This window comes from Ambystoma mexicanum, chromosome 1q (assembly GCF_040938575.1).
Source record: "Ambystoma mexicanum isolate Mex_15411 chromosome 1q, UKY_AmexF1_1, whole genome shotgun sequence".
Lineage (NCBI taxonomy): Eukaryota > Metazoa > Chordata > Amphibia > Caudata > Ambystomatidae > Ambystoma > Ambystoma mexicanum.
The window spans coordinates 927,798,534-927,824,304 of record NC_090922.1 but is presented as its reverse complement, the minus strand read 5'-3'; the positions used below and the strand labels follow the sequence as shown (position 1 = coordinate 927,824,304).

Sequence of the window (25,771 nt, the reverse complement as noted above, 5' to 3'; positions counted from 1 at the left end):
TCTAACACTCCTGTGACACTGCAGGTGTGCACCACTGCTGCCACCAACCATAGCTGCTCCTGACATAGTCGACATATTTGGGGTTACACTGCAGCTCGCCCCTGCTCATTGTAGTTAAAAGATGCACTGACTATCCCCACTTCATAATTAAAGTGAGTCTGAGGCAATAAGTGACGGGCTCAGAAATAAGTGCCAGAGCTGAGCCCTGGCATAAACCCCCACAAATTAAGATCTGCCATACACTTTGCCCATATGCACACACAGACACACTGTACCCATGCACCCACAACTTGCACATGTGTCCACTCCCAGTGCACGCACCCTCACCTTGTCTGTGCCCACGTGCTACAAATAAACCCTCACACTACACATGCGCCCCCACACCCATAGCAACACCCACACACACTGTACATATATGCACACACTGCTTATGCAACCTCACAATGCACAACCACTGTACATACACCAGTGCAATGCGCATATGATGCGAATGCCTGGCAAATGCTCATACAGTGCCTACATAAAAGTCGAAACTATTGGCTTTGCAGATGATCATGTTTCTCTGCATGCGCAAATGCAAAAAGAATCTTCTCAATCTCCCGAATATATTGAGCTTGGCTTGAGCAAGTAACTCCTCTATTGCTAAATGAAAACGAAAGCGTGGCTGTGCCGCCGCCGGGGCGCTGGTACCTGGATTCCCTGCTGCTCTCTAGAGTCCACATGTCGTGTGCTACGCATTTCTTGCGCTTCCCCGGCTGGGAATCCCCCCCCCCTCCTGCCCCCCATCCACTGGCCAGCAAGCCCTTCTAAAGGAGCCGAGTGGTGGCGCCTCGCCTTCACTTGCAGTCTCAGCCCCCTCCTGCACGCGCAGCCCGGCCAATTTCCCCCCTGGCATCTTCCTCACCGGCGGGGACATGAAGTTCACAGACCTGACAAGGACAACCTTGGCTCTCCACCTGCTTCTGCAAGGAATTATGAATGGTGAGTTGGGCATTAGTATTGCATTCGCGTATTGCAGCGACTTTTGTATTTTAAACTAGGATGTTTTTATTCTTGGCGTTAGATTCGCCCCCTACAGTAGCCTACACTTTGTGCTCTGGAAGGAAATTACCACCAGTTAATATCGGTCTGGCACCGTTCCATATTAATTTTCTCATAAAGTAAAACAGTTGCAGAAAGCAATTTGTATTAAAAGCGCTGATGTTTTTTCGTGTAAGGTCGAAGACCCGGCTCCTCGGCGACACTTTGTGTGAACTTCGCCTGTGGATTTACCTGTCAGTGCCAAGTTTCTGAACATCAGCAGTGCGCCACTTACACCTTCCAATGGCTTTCTATCTTGGTTTTATTTTAGCTGACGGTTTTGAGGCCACCTTACTGCCGAATACCTGGACTGCCGCCCCCCTCGGGGGTTCTCTGGTCCTGAGCTGCAGTGTGACGGGCTGCGAGCCCGGGAAGCACATAGACTTCCGCTGGAGCGTTAACGGAGACGCGTCGGTTGGGGGACCTGTCAACACGCTGGGGAGCCAGTCCAATCTGACCCTGTCGCCTATCACCTTTGAGAATGCTCAGACCTACATATGCAAGCCTTCGTGTGGCTCGGGCAGACCCCAGAAGACGACCGAAGTGTACGTGTACGGTAAGTGGCCGTTTATATCTTCTAAGTGCATCAAAGCGCATGAATTCTTCGCCTAGGACTGGCCTAGAGAATGACTGAAAGCTGGCGCTTAAAAGGCTCGAGGAGTTTGGAAACGCAGTCCCGTGTCAGATCTGACAAGCAATTGCGTAAAAAAAATATTGGAGTAAAAAAAAATCTTTATTTTAATTTTTTAAAAAATGTTTTGGGGGAATTCACTCTGCATTTATAAAGAAATTATTTCTGTAACAGAAATAATTTCTTTATGAAGGCAGAGTGTATACAAAAATAAACTTTATTTTTGAAGTCCGGGGGCTACCCCCACCCCATGACATGAAGACCCTAGGCTGGAGACCACCATGTCATGGGGTGGGGGAAGCCCTATGACTTCAAAAATAAATAGTTTATTTTTGAAGTCACTCTGCCTTCATAAAGACATTATTTCTGTTATGGTTCAGTCCTTAACGGAAATAATTTCTTTATGAAATCAGAGTGAATTGAAAAGGAAACTATTTATTTTTGAAGTATTATGACTCGCCTCAACCCCATGACGTGTGCGTGTGTCAGTGTATGGTGAAAGAGTGCACACAAATGTATGGGTAACTGGGTATGCGTGTGTGCGTGTGCAGTGAAAGGGTGCACACTTAAATGTATAGGTGGCTGCCTGGGTGTGCCTGTATGGTGAAAGGCTGCACACTTAAATGTATAGGTGACTGTGTGAGTGTATGGTGAAAGGGTACACACTTAAATGTATAGGTGACTGTGTGAGTGTATGGTGAAAGGGTGCACACTTAAATGTATAGGTGGCTGCCTGGGTGTGCCTGTATGGTGAAAGGGTACACACTTAAATGTATAGGTGGCTGCCTGTGTGAGTGTATGGTGAAAGGCTGCACACTTAAATGTATAGGTGACTGTGTGAGTGTATGGTGAAAGGGTACACGCTTAAATGTATAGGTGGCTGCCTGTGTGAGTGTATGGTGAAAGGCTGCACACTTAAATGTATAGGTGACTGTGTGAGTGTATGGTGAAAGGGTACACGCTTAAATGTATAGGTGGCTGCCTGTGTGAGTGTATGGTGAAAGGGTGCACACAAATGTATGGGTGGCTCGGCGTGCGTGCATGGTGAAAGGATGCGCACTTAAATGCATGGGTGGCTGCCTGGGTGTGCCTGTATGGTGAAAGGGTGCACACTTAAATGTATGGGTGGGTGCCTGGGTGTGTGTGCCTGTATGGTGAAAAGTTACACACTTAAATGCATGGGTGGCTGCCTGGGTGTGCCTGTATGGTGAAAGAGTGCACACTTAAATGTATGGATGGCTGGGTCTGCGTGTGTATATATGGTTAATGGTGTGTGTGCTTGTGGTCAGGGGTGCAACAAAACCTACATTTCAGGGGGGCTAACCCTTCAAATGTTGGGAGAGGCACTAACTTCACGTGTGGTGGGGAGGAGCAAACTTATTTGTGTGGGGGCCTCTCACTTCTTTACGCATTTTAATGATACTATTCTAGTGGAGCTTCAATGTTACAAGCAGTTAACTCTCTCCTTAAGTCTGAAAGCACCCACTTATGGACTGCTGTGAGAATGACTGGTCTCCTGTTCCCTCTCTACCCTTCCCCTGGCATACAAGTACTAAACCCACATCACAATTTCAATGGCTTAAGAAATTTGGCATTTAAATGCAGGTATTAACAGTGAAATGCTGTATATTAGTAACTGCTGGGCCGAGCTCTTGTTAACAGCGAACCCAGGTGTGGTATACCATCTGTGTTATTTTCTGTCCGGCAGCTGCTCTGTAGGTGAGCCAGGTCAAGTCAACATAGCCCACAATTTCATGGGGGGGGGTGTGCTGAAGCCCAGTCAGCTCAATGGTGTTGCACCACTACTTGTGTTTAATGCCTTGGTTACTTATTGGTAATCTTCATTACTCCTAGCCCTATTCTTCCTCATCTCTGTACTTGTGTATGAGGCAGTACTTGTGTAGGAGTCACTATGCCTCATACACAAGTACTGGGATGAGGTAGAGGTACATGAAGGTAATGCCTGACTTAGCTACCTGTAATCTTCATTACTCCTAGTCCCACTTGTCCTCATCCCAGTACTTACCTATGAGGTATGGAGCCCCATACGTAAGCACTGGGACAAGGAAGAGGGACGTGGAGGTAATTGTGGGCCAATGAGCTTATTTTGGAGGTTGGAGTAGGGAATGGGAGGGAGAGGGGATGTGTGGGGGCGTGGGATTGTGCAATAAATCATAATGGTCGTCCATGTCCATTCTAAGGAGGCATGATAGTGGTATTAGTGGCATTTTGGTGCTGTCAGTCTAGTCATTCCTCAGTTTGGTATGAATTTTTTTTAACTTTTAACTGGGCATTTCTGATAAAGCAGTCCTGCTAAGTGTAATTACCTGGCTAGACTGGCATTTGGGTTCTGCCAGTGTAGCTGTTTCTTACTGCGGCACTGTATATTTTTCTGGGCCTCTGTGATAGAATGATATGATATGATATGGTAAGTCATATATAACGCGCCTGTACACAAGTGTTTTTAGGCACGACATGACAAGGGAAGGAATTTAGAGGGAGGACAAGACAAATGATCTTACTAAGCCTTGTGTCATTCAGATTGTGCAAGTGCGAGAACAAGAAGTGCAAGGGGAAAGGGAGGGCGCAAGTTCAAGGGAGATGGGAGGGGAAAACAGGGCAGCAATGCTCTGAGTAAGTGCAGCCAGGGCAGCTCGGCTCTGGGTAGTGCATGGAGAACAAGGGACTCTAGGGTTACAGTTACAGCCCCTAAGTGCGCGGTAGGCCCGGAGGCAGTGCAAGGGTGACTGATCAAGAAAGAGCCTGGACTCAGTGAGACTGAGGGTAACAAAGCAACCAGTTGGTACAGCAGGCAGGTAGGTCAGGTAGGTCAGCAGGGGAGGGAGAGAAAGCACAGGAGAAGAGGAACGTTTTGAGCTGCTTCCGGAACTTCAGGTGGTCTGGCTCAAGTTTGGGAGGTGCAGGGAGGCCTTTCCAGAGGGAGGCACCTGCAGAGGAGAGAGAAATACCCCCCACTCTCTGCCTGGAGAAGCGTCTAACCCTTAGGGCTCGAGAAGGAAGAGATTTTGGAACAGAGCATTGGATGTAGTGCGGATCCCAGCCCCAGAAAGCCTTGTACACAATGCAAAGGGTCTTGAACTTGATGCTTGCAGCCACCGGGAGCCAGTGGAGAGATTTCATGGCTGGAGACATACGGTCCTTAGGCTTCAGGCCAAGGATACGTCTCGCAGTCCTGTTCTGAATTAGTTGCAGAGGGCAGAGAGTAGAGCAAGGCAGATTGAGAAAGTGGCTGTTGCAGTAGTCCAGCATTGAGAGAACCAGAGCTCTGGAGACACTGAGCTTCTTTGGGAAAGTGAGAAAGGGAAGAGTCCCTTTGAGGAGGTGCAGCTGGTAGTGGGACTTCTTGGTGACGTCTGAGATGTGAAGAGAGAGAGAAAGAGAGAGTGGAGTTGAAGTTGACACCAGGAATGAGCGAGAGGGTAGGCTGAGGGGAGCCTGAATGAAAGCTGAGTGTCGATCGCATAACACTGAAAGTTAGAGGAGAAGGTGGAGATCAGGTGGGCCAAAGGGGCCAAGTAGAGGTTGAAAAACCAGGGTGAGAGGATAGCGCGCTGGGGAATGCCACAGGTAGAGAGAGGTGGCAGAGGGAAAGCGACCAAGTTGGACCTGGGAGGGGCGGTCCAAGAGGAAGGAGGTCAGCCACTCCAGCGCCTGATCCATGATGCCCAGGTTCTCACAGAGTCGATTGATCAGGATGGTGTGGTTGACCATGTCGAAAGCAGAGGAAAGTTCAAGGAGGATGAGGACAGAAGGAATGCTGGAATCAAGGTTAGAGATCAGATCTTCACAGGTGTTCAGGAGAGCAGTTTCCATGCCTCTTGCAGCTCTGAAGCCAGACTGATTGCCATGGAGACAACCAACAGATTCAGTGTGGAAGGTAAGCTGGCAGTTGACCAGCTTTTCCAAGCATTTGGGAGAGGGGAAAGTTCCAGTGGCAAAAGAATGATTACAGAAATCGCCCAAGGCTGGATCAAGGGTGTCAATGTGGTCCTTGATGGTTGTGGAGGAGCAGGAGAGCACCTGTTTCGATGATCCTTCCATAGATGCGACCTGTCTAGAAACTTTGTCAGGTGTTAGAGAGAAAGAGGAGAAAGGAAAAGGAGAGGCAGAGATGGCCAAAGGCAGCCGAGAGAGGAAGAGGAGATAGTGGACAGGATGTCCTGAGTTTTAGTGGAGAAGCGAGAGGTCAAAGCCGTACTGAGGGCCTGTTGAGGGAACAGGAGAGGTAGAGAGCGCACAGTGTTAGCCAGTTCCTTGCAGATTTTAAAGAGTTTGGCTGTGTTGTTACAGGCCGCAGAGGCGCAGGCTTGAATGTGTGCTCTCTTCTTGATGAGTCTTATTGGTTCGACTGGCATTTCGGTGCAACTAGTCTAGGTATGTCTTAATGTGGCCTGCCATGCTTTACTGTAATGTTACTATGTGTTTACACTGGTCTACATTGTGCAGCCAGTTGGACATGTTTTTATTGTGGCATGGTATTTTTAATAGCAAAGCATTGATGTTCATGTGCACTGTTGGTGACTTGCATGTATTGGATTGGTGTTACCCTACAAAACAATAGCAAACACTGTGGCTTTTTAGCCAATATTTCTCAGAAAGTGTGCTGTATATTGCATTAAAACACATATTTATATCTTTCTCCTAGTGCAGTGTGCAGCATCCTCCTTCAGCAGCACATTAGTGCGTATTGCACAAGCGTGGTAATCTAGGCCGGCACAGAGTGTGGCGCAACCCGCGATTTGTTGCCGAGTTGGGGGGGCCTTCACCATGGCTCGCAGGTGGGCCCCCAGATCTTGTGTTAAGCCACTGCTGACATGCGACTGCCTCTGCCGCAGCTCTCTCAAGCCATTCGCAGACACCAGTCCAGTAATTTGCCCTGCAGGCCAGTCTGCACCAACAAACCTAACAAAACTCAGGCAAGGTACCCGGCAAAGGGCCGCGAAAAGACGAGCAACACAGAGCGAGCCATACTTAACACTGCACATGTTGTTCTCACTACAAAACAAAGTAGAAATACTGCAGATTATTTTGAATTGGAAGTAATGAAAACGTGCCACATAGGTTGCCCCCTTTGTTTGAGGCAAAAGCCGGATTTGAAACCGTGCCCACTTTGTGGATGCCATCCCAACACGCCCCTTTAATAGATTTTAAAATTGTGGTACAGTAGCAAGAGAAGAGGAAAAAATCATGCTTGCCGCTATTTTTTTGTTAGTCTACCAATATTCCTTTCTTAAATATAGCAATCTGCATTATTAATAATCATGTAGGGTGGAAATGACTTTCCACAAAATTATATAACACATTTCTTGACCAAGAAAAGATGAAAAGCTAAACGGGTTCTGACAGAATTGCATCCAGTGACTGACAAGCTGCTAACAAGATGTGCATTAACCCATGTGACCATTTTGCCAGATCATTTAATTTGTTAAAAGGTTATTAATTTTAAAAGCATCTGTAAAACATTCCGATAAGAATTGTATTAAGTGAATCCTTGAATAGCTCAGTGAGTTAAAAACCTGTTGCAGAGCTCTAGCGGCAGGGTGCGCATAAATCACTGCAGCGGACACATTAACCCACCAAGCCAACATTCCCAAAGAATCTTCCGGGGAGAAAAGGCGAGAGTGCTTCTTTATCCATTTGGCAATTTTTAAGACGCTTTGCCATTATTGCCCAACCAAATTAATGTTATATGAGCACGAAATTTTAAGGCCTTGTCTGGGCACACCCAGCATTAAGATGGTTCTTCCCAATCACTGCCTTTGGACGCAGAGGCCAGTCATAAAATACAGCCAGAAAATATTTTCCCCCAGAATTGTGTTGGTTTTTATCAGAGGAGAGAAGAGGCTGAGCTGGGTTTATTGGCTTGCAATTGACTTCTCCCAGTTCTTCTGGCCTTTCACAGATACTGGCCTGTTATTAAATCTCTGAATTTTACCTTTGTTGTTACACCTGTTAAGCATATCATACAGCAATATTATGGATATCTTGCTCCCTTACACCATAATCAGAACCCCCCACCCGCCAGCTTTTGGTGATTTTGCAATAATTTTAAATACCGCAAAATCAGACGTTTTTGAAAAAACACACAGACAGCATTTTTGCAAAAATACCATTTTATAACAAAAAGGGCCAATCTTCATGTTTAAAAACGAGTCACCATATAAGAGGATCAGTGGGCCAGACGCGGAGTGGGGAGCCAGTTGGGGAGCAGTGCGCCAGAAAACAGAGAGCGGTGGGCCAGAGAGGCAAGGGTGGGCCACGGCGTTTCCGCACGTCGTAAGAGAAACAGGCTCCTGTTTCTCTTACAACGTGCGGAAACGCTGTGCTCATTTGCAATTGCAACTCTATAGTGGAGCCGGTGAAATCACCTTATATAATTACAGTTCGTAACTACAATTTTCAATCGTAAACAATTTTTACTCAAGCCTTCAAAGCCTTGGAAGAAGAGCATTGTTGCTCGAAACACGTGCCGGCTGTGTTGTTTTTGATTAAATATTGCTCAATGAGCACACAATTTCTGATGTGTGTGCAATTTATGGAAGCAAACTAGTTCTTAAAAATCCCATTAACGTAGCCACCTCGCAGGGTGTCTACAAACGTGCTTCCATTTGCAGCCCCGATCTTAGCCTATCCTTTCTTGTCAGGGCGCCTAACCTTAATCATCCAATTCTGGCAAAATTCTCTAAAAACGTTTGGGAATGTAAGTTATGATGGAGAATTGATGAGCGTGAGAGTTATTATTGGGGATCGTGTCAGTGCTTGGGGGATTGGAGAACATGGAAGGGAAATATTTGCACCATTACAAATGATAACCATCAATAAAGTTATTAATATAAAATAGGCTGATAAAATAAACCATAGAAGTAACGCAAAACAAAGAATGTTCAGTCAACATCTGGGACTCTAAGTTGAAAGCAGAAACTCCATATAAAAGATGCAAATCAAATAATGACAATCTGGCTCTTTTGCAGCCTCACGCACACTACCTCTTTTGCAATCTACTACTCTAGCACTCTCCCATTAACACAAAATGTGATATAAATATACTGCAACAAAAACACATTTGAAAAATAAACGTTGCTCTTTTATGTCTTAAAATGTTCAATTTCATGCCGAAAAATCTGTGCGGATCTGAATAATGAAGTTTAATTTTTACTAATGAAACGGCAGATCTACAAATAGCAGATAGAAGGCTGGCATGGGCCTTGGAGGCTGAGCAAATAGAAGGTTGGTATAGGCCTGAAGGCTGAGCAGATAGAAGGCTGGCATGGGCCTTGGAGGCTGAGCAGATAGAAGGTTGGTATAGGCCTGAAGGCTGAGCAGATAGAAGGTTGGTATGGGCCTTGAAGGCTGAGCAGATAGAAGGTTGGTATGGGCCTTGAAGGCTGAGCAGATAGAAGGTTGGTATGGGCCTTGGAGGCTGAGCAGATAGAAGGTTGGCATGGGCCTTGGAGGCTGAGCAGATAGAAGGTTGGTATAGGCCTGAAGGCTGAGCAGATAGAAGGCTGGCATGGGCCTTGGAGGCTGAGCAGATAGAAGGTTGGTATAGGCCTGAAGGCTGAGCAGATAGAAGGCTGGCATGGGCCTTGGAGGCTGAGCAGATAGAAGGTTGGTATAGGCCTGAAGGCTGAGCAGATAGAAGGTTGGTATGGGCCTTGAAGGCTGAGCAGATAGAAGGTTGGTATGGGCCTTGAAGGCCGAGCAGATAGAAGGTTGGTATGGGCCTTGGAGGCTGAGCAGATAGAAGGCTGGCATGGGCCTTGGAGGCTGAGCAGATAGAAGGTTGGTATAGGCCTGAAGGCTGAGCAGATAGAAGGCTGGCATGGGCCTTGGAGGCTGAGCAGATAGAAGGTTGGTATAGGCCTGAAGGCTGAGCAGATAGAAGGCTGGCATGGGCCTTGGAGGCTGAGCATATAGAAGGTTGGTATAGGCCTGAAGGCTGAGCAGATAGAAGGTTGGTATGGGCCTTGAAGGCTGAGCAGATAGAAGGTTGGTATGGGCCTTGAAGGCTGAGCAGATAGAAGGTTGGTATGGGCCTTGGAGGCTGAGCAGATAGAAGGTTGGTATGGGCCTTGAAGGCTGAGCAGATAGAAGGTTGGTATGGGCCTTGGAGGCTGAGCAGATAGAAGGTTGGTATGGGCCTTGAAGGCTGAGCAGATAGAAGGTTGGTATGGGCCTGAAGGCTGAGCAGATAGAAGGTTGGTATGGGCCTGAAGGCTGAGCAGATAGAAGGTTGGTATGGGCCTTGAAGGCTAAGCAGATAGAAGGTTGGTATGGGCCTTGAAGGCTGAGCAGATAGAAGGTTGGTATGGGCCTGAAGGCTGAGCAGATAGAAGGTTGATATGGGCCTGAAGGCTGAGCAGAAAGAAGGTTGGTATGGGCCTGAAGGCTACTATTGCTGCAACTCTCACTAGAAATGTGCTAGCTAGATAGATCTGAGAGGGGGCTGCATTCCACAAAAACTTTAAATATAAAGAAGGTGCCCCACAACATGTCTGACGCCTCCTATCCAGCCCTGGCTGTTCATCCAACTGCAGTTGTCATTCTGGGACTTGCAGTTCAGTGTTTCCCAAATGTGTGCAGTGCCAAGCAAATGCAGATTGGCATTGGCTAAAAAGCCGACACAGACCACTAGTCCGCTTCTCCCACACCACGTCCTCCTTCCACTATAGGGTGGATGTGAAGCAGAGAGGTATAGGCCCTCGCTCCATGCCGAATAGGCGTGAGAGGTGCATCCTGTACACTTCTTTAAATAAGCAGTTGACCTTTTCTTTCACAGTTATTTGGACTTCGTGTCAAAATGCATTTGGGCCATCAGAATGAACAGCCCTAACATTAGCCAGTGCCGCGCAGGGGACCCCGCAGTACAGGGCGCGGGCAGGAACCTGTGCCCCAGGGTTGTCAAGACAGGGAGAGGAGGGGGATGTCACGTTTGCTGTACACAACCCCCCTCTCTATTCACGCTTTGTTTCCACAAGGTGCCCTGGAGCCAGGCAGGAGGAAGGGCAAGGTGGGAGCAACACCTTGCCCTCCACACTAAGTAGGTGCTAAACACCTAGGGCAGTGCAGGAAGGTAGCAGACTGCCTACAACAAAAGAAGCACCTCTTGGTGCAGCATGCCGTCTGCGCCAGCCGGCTGGGGGCTGGACACCACAGCCCCCACTCAGGCAGAACAAAGCCCAGGGTCAGCCCCTGGGCCCAATATAAGGGGCTGCTCTTGCAGCAAGAAAGCACATTTCAGTTTGGGACCCAGCACGGGACCCAAACAACAAGTACCTTGCGCACACAGAGTACTTTTCTTTTCCCAAAACCCTTCCACCCACGAAAAGGACAAAGAAGAAGGAGAAGAAAAACAGGGCACCGTACGGGGCCCATTCTGTCGTGGGACAAGGAAGGCGGTACGGGCCAGCGGGCGCTACCTCAGGACCTCGTGCCCAAAAGTACACATTATGTTTTATGGTCATTATGATTGTTTGTTTATGATAACATAATGATGTGCAATAAAAACCCATGGCCTTTCTATTGCCAACACTCACCCAATGTTTTGTGTGCTGCATGGGGGGTGGGGGAAGGCTGGCAATAAGCTGTGGTCCACAGGCAGGGCTTCCCTGGCTTCTGCCATCCCAGGATACATTGTGTGTAAACCGGACAAAGCTCTGAAAATCCGCTCAGCCCAGCCTACATCCCGATGGGTGGCACCTCTAGTGCTACATTAAACATCTGTGTGATTGATGTATGGCGTGCATACATTCGCCAACCAGCTTCACAGGGTGTCTCATCAATGCATCCTGCGAGGTGGGGCCAGGATTGTCTCACAAGTAAGTAGGGCCTGAAGCTAATGGACCCACCGCAGTGACATTAACATCTGTAAATTCCCACACAGCGCTGTTGAGTCGGCATTTACAGATTCGGGGTGGGCCTTGCCCGCTATGGGTGGACAATTCGTATTTAATAATAATGTAGAGCAAACTCTCTGAAAAGAATGTCCTGTAAGACTCTCTTGTGCTTTCCCCGGGCCCTGTTTTTTGTAGCTTTCTCGAAGGACCCAGTCATTTCGAGCACCGCTCTCGTGGCCGGGACACCTGGGTACCTCACCTGTGAAGTTCCAGAGGTGTTCCCATCTCACCACTGCACCTTGAAACTCACCAGGGGCGGCCAACACGTGGAGGAGAAGAATTACGAAGACGAAGAGCGGTCCCAGGAAGGCAAAACGACGACTTTGGTTCTCAGGCAAGCCTTCACCCCGTCTGTGGAAGATGACGGCGCAGAGGTGACGTGTATGTCGGAAATGTCCTTGGGAGACTTGGGCATTACAATGGAACCCAAGAAGAGACAAAGCAAAACGACACTCACTGTCAGCTGTAAGTAGCCTTTTAAGTGTTTATTGAAACTGTAATGAGGGTCCAAAACCCACAGGTGCATATTTCAGTCACTTTACCGACGTGCATCCGCTTCATTCGGACTTCCGGATGCGACATGTCAAGAGGCCCATGTGTTCCGAAATCCCGTCAGGCGCATTGCCTTCTCCTAGCTCAGGCTGAACGACTGAGGTGTGAAATAATGTCTTACTCCTAAACTCATCACATAGGTACTTCATAATTGGGGGGCTGCCAGTCATGTCTGTAGCGATCTGAGTGCTCAGGTCTTTCCATGCGGTTCTTAGAATGAGATGGCTAGACTCGCCTAGTGTTCCCCTTTTCCCATAGTCTCCAGCTTTACTCTTCTCCAAACGACTGCAGCTTCCCTAAATATAGCCTAAGCACTTTTGAATTCAGTTACTGATTTTAATTTCTTCTGCCTTGCATTTTGTGCAACCTGTTTCTGAGGTTGGTCCCGAACCTCGCACTGCTCCCCTGGGTCTCTGCATCCAGCATTCATAGGTTCACGATGTTCTAGTCTAATGCGTGGGAAGGCTAATCGCCCCTGAAACACTCCTATGGCATCCGTAATGCTCATCCTATTCGCCAAACCCTGGCATCACCAATTGATTCCTTCCACCACTCTCTGAAAAGTCACTTATGGAAGAAGCCTACAACTAATCATTGTACCACTCAACACTCTCCCCTCGTTCCTTTGAGTAAAGTCCAATCAACTGCACCATGTCTGCCTACAGGGGCCACTTCCATAACCAATTTACCACACTCAGTACCCAGTATCTGAGTGTCATAGTACATCAAGGGGGGGCCAAAAGTAGTCGTAAAAATATTTGGGTGTGGGCCCTAAGAGGTGTCTGGCATGGCCTAAGAATCACAAGTAGCTAAGTAACCTTTAAAAGACGTGTGGTCTACGTTACTAAAGAAGTGGCCTGAGAGATACGGGTATGTGTTTGTACCTGGCATGACAGCAGTGGCAGCTCCCCCATAATGGGAGAGGGGGCGCCGACCCACCAGTAGCCACCCATTATGGAGGAGCCAAAGACCCAGCACAGTGTAAACATTGAGCGCTTCCTCAGCTGCCTTTTGCAGCTGAGGGAGCGCTCCTGGGCTGGCTTGAAATGTCAAAGGGAAACACTGTTTCCCTTTGACAGTTCTGTTCCCCAGCCGCACATGCTCAATGAGCCATGCAAGGCCAGGACGTTTTGCTTCCCCAGCCTTGGATAGCCTGTTGGGAATGCTGGTGGGGGAACGGCATGTTTGTATATGTGAGGGGGTGCTCCTGCACCTCCTCACACATACAAACCGAGAGGGGCGCTTCTTCATCAGCACCCTGGCTCTTGAGCACATATGCAGTAACCAGGAAGCACTTGCCTTCTGATTCTTGTTTGAGCTACACAGGAGCTGGAGCGCTGGGAGGAAACTTCAGAATGGGGCAGAAGGTAAGTTAATGCTAATTTAAATCCGTGTATGGATGTGTGTGTGTGTATGTGTTTGGGCTGGGCCGGGCAGCAGACTTTGGCAAATGGGGAGTGTGAGGGTTGTGTAAGGCCCATTCTGTTCTTGATTCTTGGATGTCTGACCATTATCTCATTCTCAACCCCTCTAAGACCAAGGTTCTTTTCTTTCCACCCTTAACTATTCCCCCCCATTGCCCCCTCCCACAATCTCCTTTCCTCCTTCCTCACATCCTATTTCTCCTTCTGCCCGCCATCTGGGCATCTGTCTTGATCCTTCTCTTTCTTTTTCGATTCATATCTCATCTCTTCTCGCTTATGCAGGACTCATCTGTGTAATATCTGCAAAGCCCGGCCTTTTCTCACCTTTCATGCCACCAGGCTGCTAATTTTCCTTATCTTTTCTCATCTCTTCTATTGTTGCTGCCTTCTCTTTGGTCTTCCCATCTCTCGCATACGCCCTCCAAAGTCCATCTATAATTCTTCTGCTTGGCTCCTTTTTTCTCTCTCTCCATGGGATTCAATCTCTCCAGCCCTGCCCACACTTCAATAGCTACCTTATCATTTTCGTTTTAAGATTAATTTCTTATGTCTTGTTTTTGAGCCTCTCCATAATTTTGCCCACCCTTATATGTCTCCCCTGCTTTCCTTCTATTCCCCTCCTAAATCTCTCCGTTCACAATCCCAGTGTCCTTTGTCCTTTGTCCGTCTCTCTTCCCTCTTTTTCACTGGAATATTCTTCCTCTCTCCCTCTCTCCCTCCACTCTTGTTCTTCTTATACTCTTTTCCGTTCTGCCTTAGGGCTCATTTGCTTTCCTCGTCAATTTAGTTTTTTCTGTCATTTTATTACTTGATTTGTACTGTTTACTATATTATTGTTAAGCTCTTTGGCGTAAAACAGTCTATAAATCAAGATAAAATACAAATAGAACTAAAACAACAGCATTTTCAAACTGCCTTTGTTGCACAACCCCACTCCCCACCAACCAAAATCAGCTCCCCTTCTGAGACACTAGGGGACAGAGGTGGTATTTTTTTTACTGGGCATCTATGATAAATGCCTAGTAAAAAAATACCATGCTGTACCCTGGGCTCCCCAGCACCTTGCATGCAGACAGAATCATACTGATTGTGTGCATGCGTGAGGAGCTCAGTAGGCATGTCACCTTTTTACTGGGCATCTATGATAGCTGCCACATAGAAAAATACCATACCTGACCCCTATACACTCCTGTGCCACACAAAGGCACTTAATCACATTGATTGTGTGCATGTAAATCGCTGGGGGGCACTGGAGGCAGGCAAGGTATTTTTTTTTTACTGGCCATCGATGATAGATGCCTTGTAAAATAAATGCCATGCCTGACCCCTGGCCCCGCAGTGCCTCGAATAAACACATAATCACTTTGTTTGTGTGCTTGTGAGGCACTGGGGGCTTAGGGGGTAGGCATGTTTTTTTTTTTTTTACTGGGAATGCCATGCCACTCCCCTGGGATTCCCAGTGCTTCCCATGCAATGGCATGCCTGACACCTGGGCCCCTCAGTGCCTCGCATGCACACATAATTGATTATGTGTGCATGTGAGGCACGGGGGGGGGGCAGGAGGAAGGCGTGCCTTTCACACACACAATTGACAATGCGTGTGTGAGGCACAGGGAGACCAAGGGGTCAGGCATAGCTCTTTTACTGGGCATCTATACCCATTAAAAAAAGTCAGGGCTGTTCCCTGGTACCCCAGCACCTCACATACATTATCTGCCCCCGAGTACACCCAGCAGCTCTCATGCACACATAATCACATTCATAATGAGTGTGAGGCGCAGGCGCACCAAGGAACAGCACAGCATTTTTTACTGGGCATTAATGATAAAGCAAGCATGACATCTTATTATGTAGCTAGACTAGAATTTTAATGCAGCCAGTCTAGCCATTTCTTATTGTGGCATGACATTTTGTATTGGGCATCTTGATTAAGCAAGCATCATTATTTTTATGTGGCTGAACTGACATTTTGTGCAGCCAGTTTAGCACTCTCTTACTTACTGTGGCATGAAATTTTGTATTGGGTATCTTTGATAAAGAAAGCATGGTAACTGTTATTACATAGCTGGGCTGGCATTTTCATGCAGCTGTGGCATGAAATTTTGTATTGGGTATCTTTGATAAAGAAAGCATGGTAACTGTTATTACATAGCTGGGCTGGCATTTTCATGCAGCAAATCTAGCCATTTCTTACTGTAGCAGGACATTCTGTATTAGGCATATTTGATAAAGCAAGCATGATAAGTGTTATGTAGCTAGACCTGCATTTTAGTGCATGTTTTCATACTGTGACAATAAACAGAAAATGGGGAGTCCCCTAAATGAACCATCATGCAAAAATAACTTCCTGATTTGGAATGGTCATTCAATGGTGGTTATACATATGTACTAACAGTATTTGATGAATTTGTACACATTTGAAATATATCAAGACTGTATGCATTTGTTTTTAAGTGATAGGATTTTTGGCTTACATATAAAATACAATTTGCCTTGTTTCATATTTATTTGTGTGTCTTGCCATAGATGTGTTCATTACCAAAAGTAATGGCCAAGCCTAATCATAGGCTGGCCTTTTTAGAATTACAAATTGAAATGGTACATTTAGGGGACTCCCCATTTTGTGTTTATTGTTCTGCTCATTTGTCCCCTTGATGCCTTTTGAGTTTTCTTTCCCTCTTGTGAGATTCATACTGTGGCATGCATTTTTAATGGTAATGCCAACTGGAGTTATGTTCTTACGTGCGGATACTACCAAATATTGGGCATGTTTTCTTATTATATCATTACTGGCATGATGCGCAAAGAAAACATGACTTTGGTCTTATATGGAATACTGGCATATATTGGTGCAGCCAGCATGGACATTTATGGGAACAGCCAGCATGAAAATGTGTTTATACTAGCATATATTTTGGGCAAAAGCATCATGAAAATGTGTTGGAGAAATGCTCCTATGCACTGTTCGTGATTTGCATCTATTGGATTTTTTCATGAGTTATCCTACAAAACCAATTGCAAACTGTTCAGCTTTTTTCACAATTTTTCCAAAAAGTGTGCCTTGAAATCCTCCATTTCTTTTGTTGAAACTTTATTTATTTGGCAGTGTAAGGTAGAGTACAACAGATTACAACTGGCATCTGACAAGGTAGGTTTATACAGACAGTTGATTCACTGTGGAGATACAGACCATCACTCAAATAATAAGCGCACGACATGTTCTCAACTTAGCTATCTCACCCACAATCTGTACAACAGTGACTAATCGGGGGGCCCGACTTGCCAGGTAGGATTTAAACTCGGACCACACGTCCTTAGGTCGGGAAGCGAGAGGCAGTAATGCAGAATACACCTCCTCACAGTTTTGGGCCCAGGTGAGTGCAATTAACCAGGTTTGAGCACTGGGGGGTTACTATCTTTCCACTTTTGTAGTATACACCTTTTGGCGATCATGCATCCCATGTTCACAAAAGATCAGAGTCTCTTATTCGGGAGGTTTGCCCATATGCCAAACAGCGCTCCTGATGGGGAGCGTTAAATGTGAATATCCACCACCTCCGATAGTGTCCTGACAACAGTCCCAAAAGATTTCCAGATATGTGCAGCTCCAAAACATATGCATGTGGTCAGCCTGGGTAGAGAGGCATATAGGACAGCCGTACTCCACAGTTCGGTACATTCTGCTGAGTTTCATGGGGGTGTAGTACAATCTGTTTAATACACAAAGTTCAGGGACACATTTTTGGTATGCACACACATCTGTTTCCATTGAGCATCTGAAAGTTCAATCCCCATCAGACCAGTCACTCCTTGCCTGTGAAGCCGAGGGCAGCAATTCAGTCAGTAACATTTTGTATAGGTTTGAGACGAGCCGCCTACAACTGCCAGAGTTCGCTAGATACACCAATTCCTCAGTTTCCGAGATTTCTCCCGGGATAGTCTGGCCACTGCGCCTTCACAGCTGCTCGAGTTCTGTAATATTGTATGAGCTCCACCGCAGTGCCGGTTTGCTCACGCCGCCATGTTAGCGGGGTGATAAATGTCCCTTCCGGGAACAGATCTGCAATTGCTTTGTAGCACAGGCGACCTCACTGCGTAACGACAGTCGCATCCCATGTAGCTCCAAGACCAGGGAACCTCCACAATGGAAGCCATTTGTAGTGTGGACGCACTGCCCCGGTCCCAGTAAAGATGGAGCGCCAGGCTAGCGCTGTGAAACAAACAGGCAACCATCGTTGTACTTTTGGTCTAGAACCAACATTCTGAGGTCTGATTCATCTGCCGCATGTTTTTCATGTTTAGCATGGGGCTGAGGCAAAGCCCCTCCATACCAGTTGGTTGCGAACTGCGCCAGTGCCGCCCCCCAGTATAACTCAAGGTGCGGGGCCATAAAATCCCCCGTGTCATATGGAGAAGTCATGCCTATCCACTTTTTCCGAACTGTCCCGGAATACCACAAGAAATGCGCAAAGGACCCATGAATTCTAGAGAATGGCTTACTGGGCCAGAACAGGACATTAGCAAATATATATACAAGTTTGGGCAGGAGCACCATCTTTATCAGGGATAGTTTACCCACCATTGTGATTGGGAGAGCTTCCCACCTGCCCATCACATGCTCTTCCACTGCTAGGTAGTTGTCCCTAAGCAGGGTGGGCCTTTCCCCAGAGACCGCCACACCCAGATTTCTAATCTTGTTCCGGGACCACTGGAGGGGATAACTGCCACACAGTTTCTTAGTACCACTGGTCACTGGAAAAATCTCTGATTTAGTATCATTTATTGTGAATCCTGAGAATCCGCCAAGATGCGTTATATCTCGGAGAATGGGACACCCTCGATTGGGGTCTGGGTACCATGCTCGTTCTGTCCATAGTACGATCTAGCATCAGGTTCATGCACCCCCCCCCCCCATAGACTGGGGATCCCCACATAACCAGCCAATATCCCTGCCACAGCATCATAAAATTCCAGCGAATCGATATTTGGGCTGTATGTATTCGCTAGAAGTAGTTCAACCCCATCCAGGATATAATGAATCTCCACCCGGGTTCCACATACATATTTTTAAGAACACATTTCAAGGATTTATGTATAAGTGTTGTGACACCCCTAGATTGCGTTGAGTAAGAGGTAAAATGCCTATATCCTCCCCAAGATGGGGCTATACCTGGCACACCCCCTCTTTAACATGCGTCTCCTGTAAAAGGAGAACATTTGCTTTATGTCTGTTCACATAAGCCATCACCTTCGGTGATTTGGTGAAGTTCCCCAGCGGCCTAATATTCCAGCACATCACCTTTAACCCCATTGTGGTAGTTGTTTGGTATAAATAGGTGCTCCATAGTCACCTCAATGTCTATTCCGACTACATAGCACGAGCCAACAGCATCTTTGTACTCTATTGCCAAATCATTTTCTAGGTTTTCAACCCCTCTCGTATAACATGCGCAACAGATGCTTGAACATTTGGTGGGGCCTGTTTACGTTATCCACCCCAACCCCACCCCACTCTCCCTGACTACCCATCCCCAACCTGCAGTGTACACCACCGCAACACCACTACTCCCCAACCACAGCCCAACCCAGGTAGGCAATAAATAACCTAAGTAGACCAACATCAACTAAGCAGCTGCATCGGCCCATGAATCCAAAATAAAACATTGAATCACATATGGATATATAAGAGTGGCAACAGTAAATTGGAGATCAGGTGCTATGCACTCATATAGAAGATGGAGACATCTGGCAGATAGCTAGGGCAAGGGTAGTCAACCTGGCGGTTGATCAATAGCTTTGACCTCCACATGATCAGGAATCGGGATCTGGGCTTCGATACATTTAACTGCTTCACTTGGAACTGTAAAAAAATTAAGTTTGCCCCGGAATTGGAATCTTAGGTGTGCCGGGAACAGCATTGCGTATTGTATGTTGCGGTCACGCAGCATTTTCTTGACCTCTATAAATTGGCAATGGTCCTGTGGTACTGGGAGTGAGAAATCTGGAAAGATCCAGATGGTTTGGGATCCCAGACGCAGTTCTTTCTTGCCTTGGGCAGGTGCAGGAGATGATCCCTGTTTCGATAGCTGAGGATTTTTTCGATGAGGTCTGAGGAAAGTCTCTAGGCTTTAGATTGGGGCTGAAGGCGCGATGGGCCCTTTCCACTGCAAAGAAGGGGTATAGCTTTGGGTCTCCTAGTAGCTCTTTGAGGAGCCTCTCCACTGCCTGCTCCATACCCCCAGACAGTGCATCCTCCAGGACCCCTATGATGCAGATGTTGTTTCTCTGTGAGCATGACTCCAGGTCATCACATTTGCTTTTTACCTGTTTCATGTCCTTTACAAGGGTGGCCACTATAGCCTGGAGCCCCTGTACCGTACGTATCCTCTGTTGCCCGTGGCCTCACCTCAGCCTCAGTTATGCACACCACTTCCTTCACCAGTTGTGAGTGCATAGATGCAACATTGGCCGTGATGTCATCTAGTTTTTCATGAACCGCAGTGAAGTATTTGGCCAAGGCTTCCATCATGTGTGTGAGATATGCGGATGGCGCCAAAACTGGGGTATACATGACAGCCCGGGCGCCCCTGGGGGGCCATCTTGGTGTATTTGGCCATGGCCCCTGTTTTTTTCCGCGCCTCTGCCACCTCTGGTCATAGCAGATGGGTATGTGGGTCCCCCAGAGGGGTTGGGGGGAGTATCCAGGCAGATGGACGGTGGAGGCCAGTCCCCATCCACACCCCCAGCACCACCCAAGCGTTATATTTAGGCCTGCTTGGTTGATATGTAGGCCCAGGGTCACACCCCTGGCACCACCGTGGGGTGGGTTGGTCACCGATATATGGAATATCAGGCCCACGGGACCCTTCACTTAGGCCAGTCGCCCATTCCGGGGGGACACCAGTATCATCTGAGGAAAGGGGGCTAATCCCAGGATCGCTTTAGGTTCCAAACCCCTCCTCCAGCACAATGTCAGTTGGCGCAGATTCCCTGGTAGGGCATTGTGCGTCCAGGGAGGCAGGCAACGCTGCATGCGCCTCACACATCGATACATGAAAGGGTGAGGGGGAGAGAGTTTTGAGTTTGGACCAAGTATGTCCACACACCCCTGCTTTCAGGGCCACAAATGCCCCCGTTGGTTTGTCAGGGATTAAGCCAATCACAGTGAGAATCTGCGTGAGGGCCCCACTCCTTTCTCCTGGCCGCGGTATAGATGTGCGCACCACCTCACGCGCAGACCGAAGCAGCTGTTGGCAGCAGAGCCATTGCTGTGCGCAACGGGTCCTCACTCTGGCAGGAAGGATCTGACAGGCTGCCGATGCCCGCGCCACCCTAAGGAGGATGGCGTGGAAGGAGGTGATGCTTCTTCACCGTACGTGCACAATGCGGCTGCGGCGGGGATGGTACGGCCACACTGGACCCCCCAGCTGGTTGGTACCGGGACGTTATGGTGGATGCCCTAGCACAGCCGCCGCCGTCCCAACTCACACCAGACGCTCCTCTTCGCCAGGGACAATCACTCTCAGTTTCTCGGCTTGTATGGATGCCGATTACTACTGCCACTAGCAGAATTGTTGGACCGAAATGCGGAGCTTCAACACTAAGCAGCCATCTTGTAGGATGGTCATCAGCACCACCCTAAAATCCACCATGTTAATCTTTATTTGAAAACAATTTGTTGGGGAACCTTTTATAAGTTCAGGCTCAGTCGCTAGGGCATATTTTGGGGAATATGTACACCCCTCCACTTTAGAAATTCACAAGACGCCACTGTATGAAAGGCAGTGAGATTTGTTTTAAAAGGTGTGTTAAATACATTTAAGCATCGGTCAAAAAGCAGGCTAAAATTAAGATATGCCAAAAAAAACGGAGTAAAAATGAATCAAAGCAGGTAATCACTCAGTATTTTTTAAGGAAGCCCATGATTCTTATGCATTAATTCATTTTAATAAAGCATTCTAATGTCACGAATTCAATATAATATGGTGATGAAATCAAACAATGGATTGTTTATATTGTGTTTTCTTTTGACAGTTTAAAAAATGTACTCCCATTGTGAAATTGATGTGATTTTAAACATGGTTAGTAGTGACATCTACTGGAGGAGATCAGTATTGTCCCAGATACTATTTGCATCGATTTTAAGCGCAGAGAAATCAAGTCGGGAACTCCAGGCAAAGACTTGGATCGAGGGATGCCCTACTCCTAACACAAAGTTGTCTGATAACTTTTGAGCATCTTAGTATGAAATGTATGTTAATGCGTATTGAAAGCGATATAGGTGTCCCGGGAGAATAGCTCAAGCAGAGCAACACAGGTTCGATCCCTGTGTCCGGGCTTAGAAACATCTGCGTGTTATGCGCGTTATAAATATGCAACTAAGACATTTTCCTGTAACAGCGCCTCGATGCCCCCAGGCTGTGTGAGTGCTTTAAAAATGCAAATAAAATAAATAGGGAGCACGCACAGCTCTCATTTGATTTACTGTTTTGTCAAATCCACAAAAACCTTTTCATGTTTACAAGAAATTATCCTTTTTTTGAAAAAATAAGAACAGCGGCCCTTTTAACTCTCTACTTTCAAGATGTTCTTAAATCTTTCCTTAAATCAAATCGTATAACTGCATTCACTTGTGCAACCCTGAGGTCAGAACCCTGGTCTAAAGCCATCCGCCCGCACCCCTGTAGTGGGGCAGTCTCTGTCTTCCTTTAGTCCCCAGCAGAGCACTGCACTAGAGGAAAGATAGAAGTACTTTCTTTAAACCATCCTACATCTTTCACCTATCGCAGGAACGTGTCCAAACGTGTACCAGCCATCGCTGTGCATAGTCAATTACATTAGGAGATGCAGCTTTTGGTGCCAGGGGAAGTGCCAGGCTCTTGACGTGGCACTAGCATTTTAAATGATTCAAGGTCAGAGGTGGAAATTAATATTTATAGTAGAGGGTCATTAACATCTACTGCGAATTACAAGAGTGACCAGGCATAGTATGGGAGCCCTTAGAAATGTAGTGGGGTTTCATTCCTAACAACATATTTAGAATAATGTGTTTAAATTGTGCATTTTACAGCACAATGTTTGCAAAAATTGGGTAAAGGTCATCAAAATTACAAATGGTTCTATAGGTTAACAGATGAAAATATCCAGTAGATCCCATGTCACTAACGGTACACAGGAGCCTTTCACAAGATTCTCATAATGCCTGTAACGACCACATATGCCAGCATTGCCATTGTAAGTGACTTTCATGCAACTGCTCCCAACACCAGCATTGCCACTATAAATTACTTCATGAAGCTGCCTCCAGAATGTATAGCAGCATTCCCAGTTTAAATCCATTGAGATCACTTTTTATGATCACTGTAAGCCACGTATGAAACTAGGGCCTCAATCCGGGCCAGTATGGCCACTGTAAATCACTTTCATGAAGTTGACACCACAATCTGCGCTAGAATCCCATTATAACTGTTTGGGTAAATTTGCACACAAAAAGTAGGCCTGCATTGTCACTATAGATAACGTTCAGGATGCAAACACATGCACAGACACACAGCCAGTCTGACTCACACACACTCACACAAACATATAAACATGCATAAATATTCAAAATCTTGTACACCCATATTGTCATTAATTAAAATATGCATGAATGTACTTTTTTTGTTTCATCTCACGTTCAAGTTCACATGCTGATGCTCGGAGGACTTCTCTAGGTCGTGGCAGGGCAATAATAGCACTACAGAAAACAATCAAGTGTCCAGGCAGGGTCCAACTTGGTTGCATAGCAACTGGTGTCATGATCAGTGGTTCTAGTGAGATGGCAGATTGAGGTGGACTCTCTAATAAGGAGGCAAGGTCTAAAGAGTGATGGGTGTTTTGTGCACACAAAATAATGAGATCCTGTAAGCATGTATTTTCCGTCAATTAGCATGGTCTCAGGCGGTCTTGTTTGCAGAACAGTATTGTACTTGCTTTATAAGCACCTAACAAACAAACAATAAATACACATTTTAAATAAAATCTGTGGCTAAGTTTGTAAATAAATCGCTGTCTGTAAAAAAAACTCTCTCGCTGAGTATACAGACAATTCAGTCAGTGAGTAACTGACCCTCATTCTGTAAATAAACCACTCATATAAAAGAGGAGGATAAATACCACCACATGGCTGACTTACATTAAAACAAATAGACTTGTTTTTGGAGCATAAAATTGGCCACATTTTAATACTTGTCAAATATGTTTGTAATAGTGATTCTACTATGAACGCTTTTTGAGCAGGTAATGCACAATAGGCTTAGTGCTCATTTAATTTGCCACGACACTCAACCCCAGAAATACAATATTGGCAAACCCCAAGCCGTATCTACTCAGCCTGGCAGCTTTAGCTCTTGAGTGTGAGTCTGTGGGCCCTGCAGTATTGAAACAGTCTATGGCTGCTGCTAGTCAAAGCTTCCATGAGACACTCACAGTCAGCTCACAGAGAACACAGAGCCCGAGCTTGTTTTTAGAGACCAAAAAGGCCTGTAGGCAGAGGCACACCAGGACCTATCCCAGTCCCCCGCCAGGCCAGTCCGTAAGAAAGTATATCCCTCCAGGCAATGCATAACAGACCCTTCTGGCATGTGGTGTGTGTGCTTCTGTTGTGGCCTTAAAGGACGACAGGATGCTGCAGTGGGCTTTAACTGTCTTTATTACAAGATAAACAGGTGGGCATAAACTTGGCTGAGTGCAACAGGGGAACTACTCACAGTTCAGTTCAGGGCCCCGCCAGTTACATCACTGGGGGCAAGGCGTGCACAAAGATGGCACGCTGCAAGCTTCCAGGGCTCCCATGTGGCCTCCTATGGCTTTGGACTTATGCCCTGGAAGCTGGTGTCATTAGGCTCTTCAGGGCCTCAGTTCCGATGACTCCTCATCAGGAGCAGTGCTCTGGGCAGACCTGACTGGTCTGGCACTTCGCCAACACTGGCGGGAACGTTGTCACGCGAAGCGCGGGCTCACGAGATCTCGTTATGTCCAGATCTTGCGAGACCACGCTCCCGCGATCACGTGACGTCCCCACACACCTCCTTTACTGGGAAAAAGGATGGATGGTCATTCCATGACAAAGTCTTTAAACTTGCTGGGTCTCCTTCTCTCTCTCTGTGGTCTACTCCGATCTGGACATGGGGCAGGACTGCAGGAACGCTCTTGAAGGGGTGCAGGTGATTCGGGTTCTCCTTGTCTTGCTCTTCGCTGTGACTCCCTGAGTGGGGTTGAAGAGTTGGGGCTAGAGAACTCGTTGCCGTGGTGTGACTCCGAGTTATCTCTTTCTGAGAGGTGAGAGTTTTCAGATGTCTCCTGGTGGTCTTGATCTTCTCCGGCTTCCCAGTGTGGCTGTTCAATGGATCCTTTCCTGCGGTACATGGCCACCCTTTCTAGATTCCATTTCCTTCCGTCGCTGGTGCAAATGTGGTTTGACCCTTTCTCCAGGACTTCTATGGGACTGCTGTATCTGGAGCCAGTCGAAGTGTCTTTGTGGGGAAGGCGTATCTTTACTAGGTCGCCTTTGTTAACTACTGTGTGGCGAGCGGCTCGACGCAAGTCCCCTTGAGTCTTCATGGCTTCTTTGTTACGCTGCATGCGGAAAACTACGTCTTCCATGTCCACTTCTTCGTCGGCCCTCACTTGGTGGAGCCACGGTGGTACCAGTGTGGATGCTGCCCTTCTGCCCCTTAGCAGATGGAATGGCGAAACACCTGTGACGGCGTTGGGGGTGATGCGGTGGGCTGCTACAGCTTCCTTGACTGTATTGTACAGGTCTAGGCCCGAGGCATGCACTAGTTGCAGCGCCCCTTTGATGAAGCGGTTTGCCCGCTCAACCAGGCCATTGGCCTGTGGGTGGTAAAGACTTGCTCCCAGCTGTCGAATGTTGTTGAGTTTGAGGAATTTCTCCATTTCTCGAGAGACCAGCTGGACTCCGTTGTCCATGACGAGTTCTTCTGGTAGGCCTTCCCGCTGGAATACAGCGGTGAGTGCTTCGATGACTGTGCTTGTGGTGATGTCTGCGGTGAAGTCAACTTCGACCCATTTGGAGAAATAGTCGACCATGACTATCCCGAATTTGTGTTCTGGGGGCATGTTGTCCAAAGGCCCAATGAAATCCAAACCTAGTTTGCGCCACACCC

General features: G+C 47.2%; 1 protein-coding gene across 3 annotated transcripts in view; it reads left to right on the top strand.

The window, feature by feature from the left end:
* The first annotated feature begins 662 nt into the window (after window positions 1-662).
* Window positions 663-25,771, top strand: part of VCAM1 (vascular cell adhesion molecule 1) — a 79,032-nt gene continuing 53,923 nt past the window's right edge. The window contains exons 1-3 of one of the 3 annotated variants that reach the window (XM_069641573.1): window positions 666-981; window positions 1,352-1,636; window positions 11,764-12,093. In XM_069641573.1, the coding sequence (XP_069497674.1) occupies window positions 915-981; window positions 1,352-1,636; window positions 11,764-12,093 (682 nt within the window). In that variant the 5' untranslated portion in view covers window positions 666-914. Of the gene's footprint in view, window positions 982-1,351; window positions 1,637-11,763; window positions 12,094-25,771 lie in introns of all 3 variants that reach the window. The other 2 variants (XM_069641572.1, XM_069641574.1) reach the window with 2 other exon arrangements.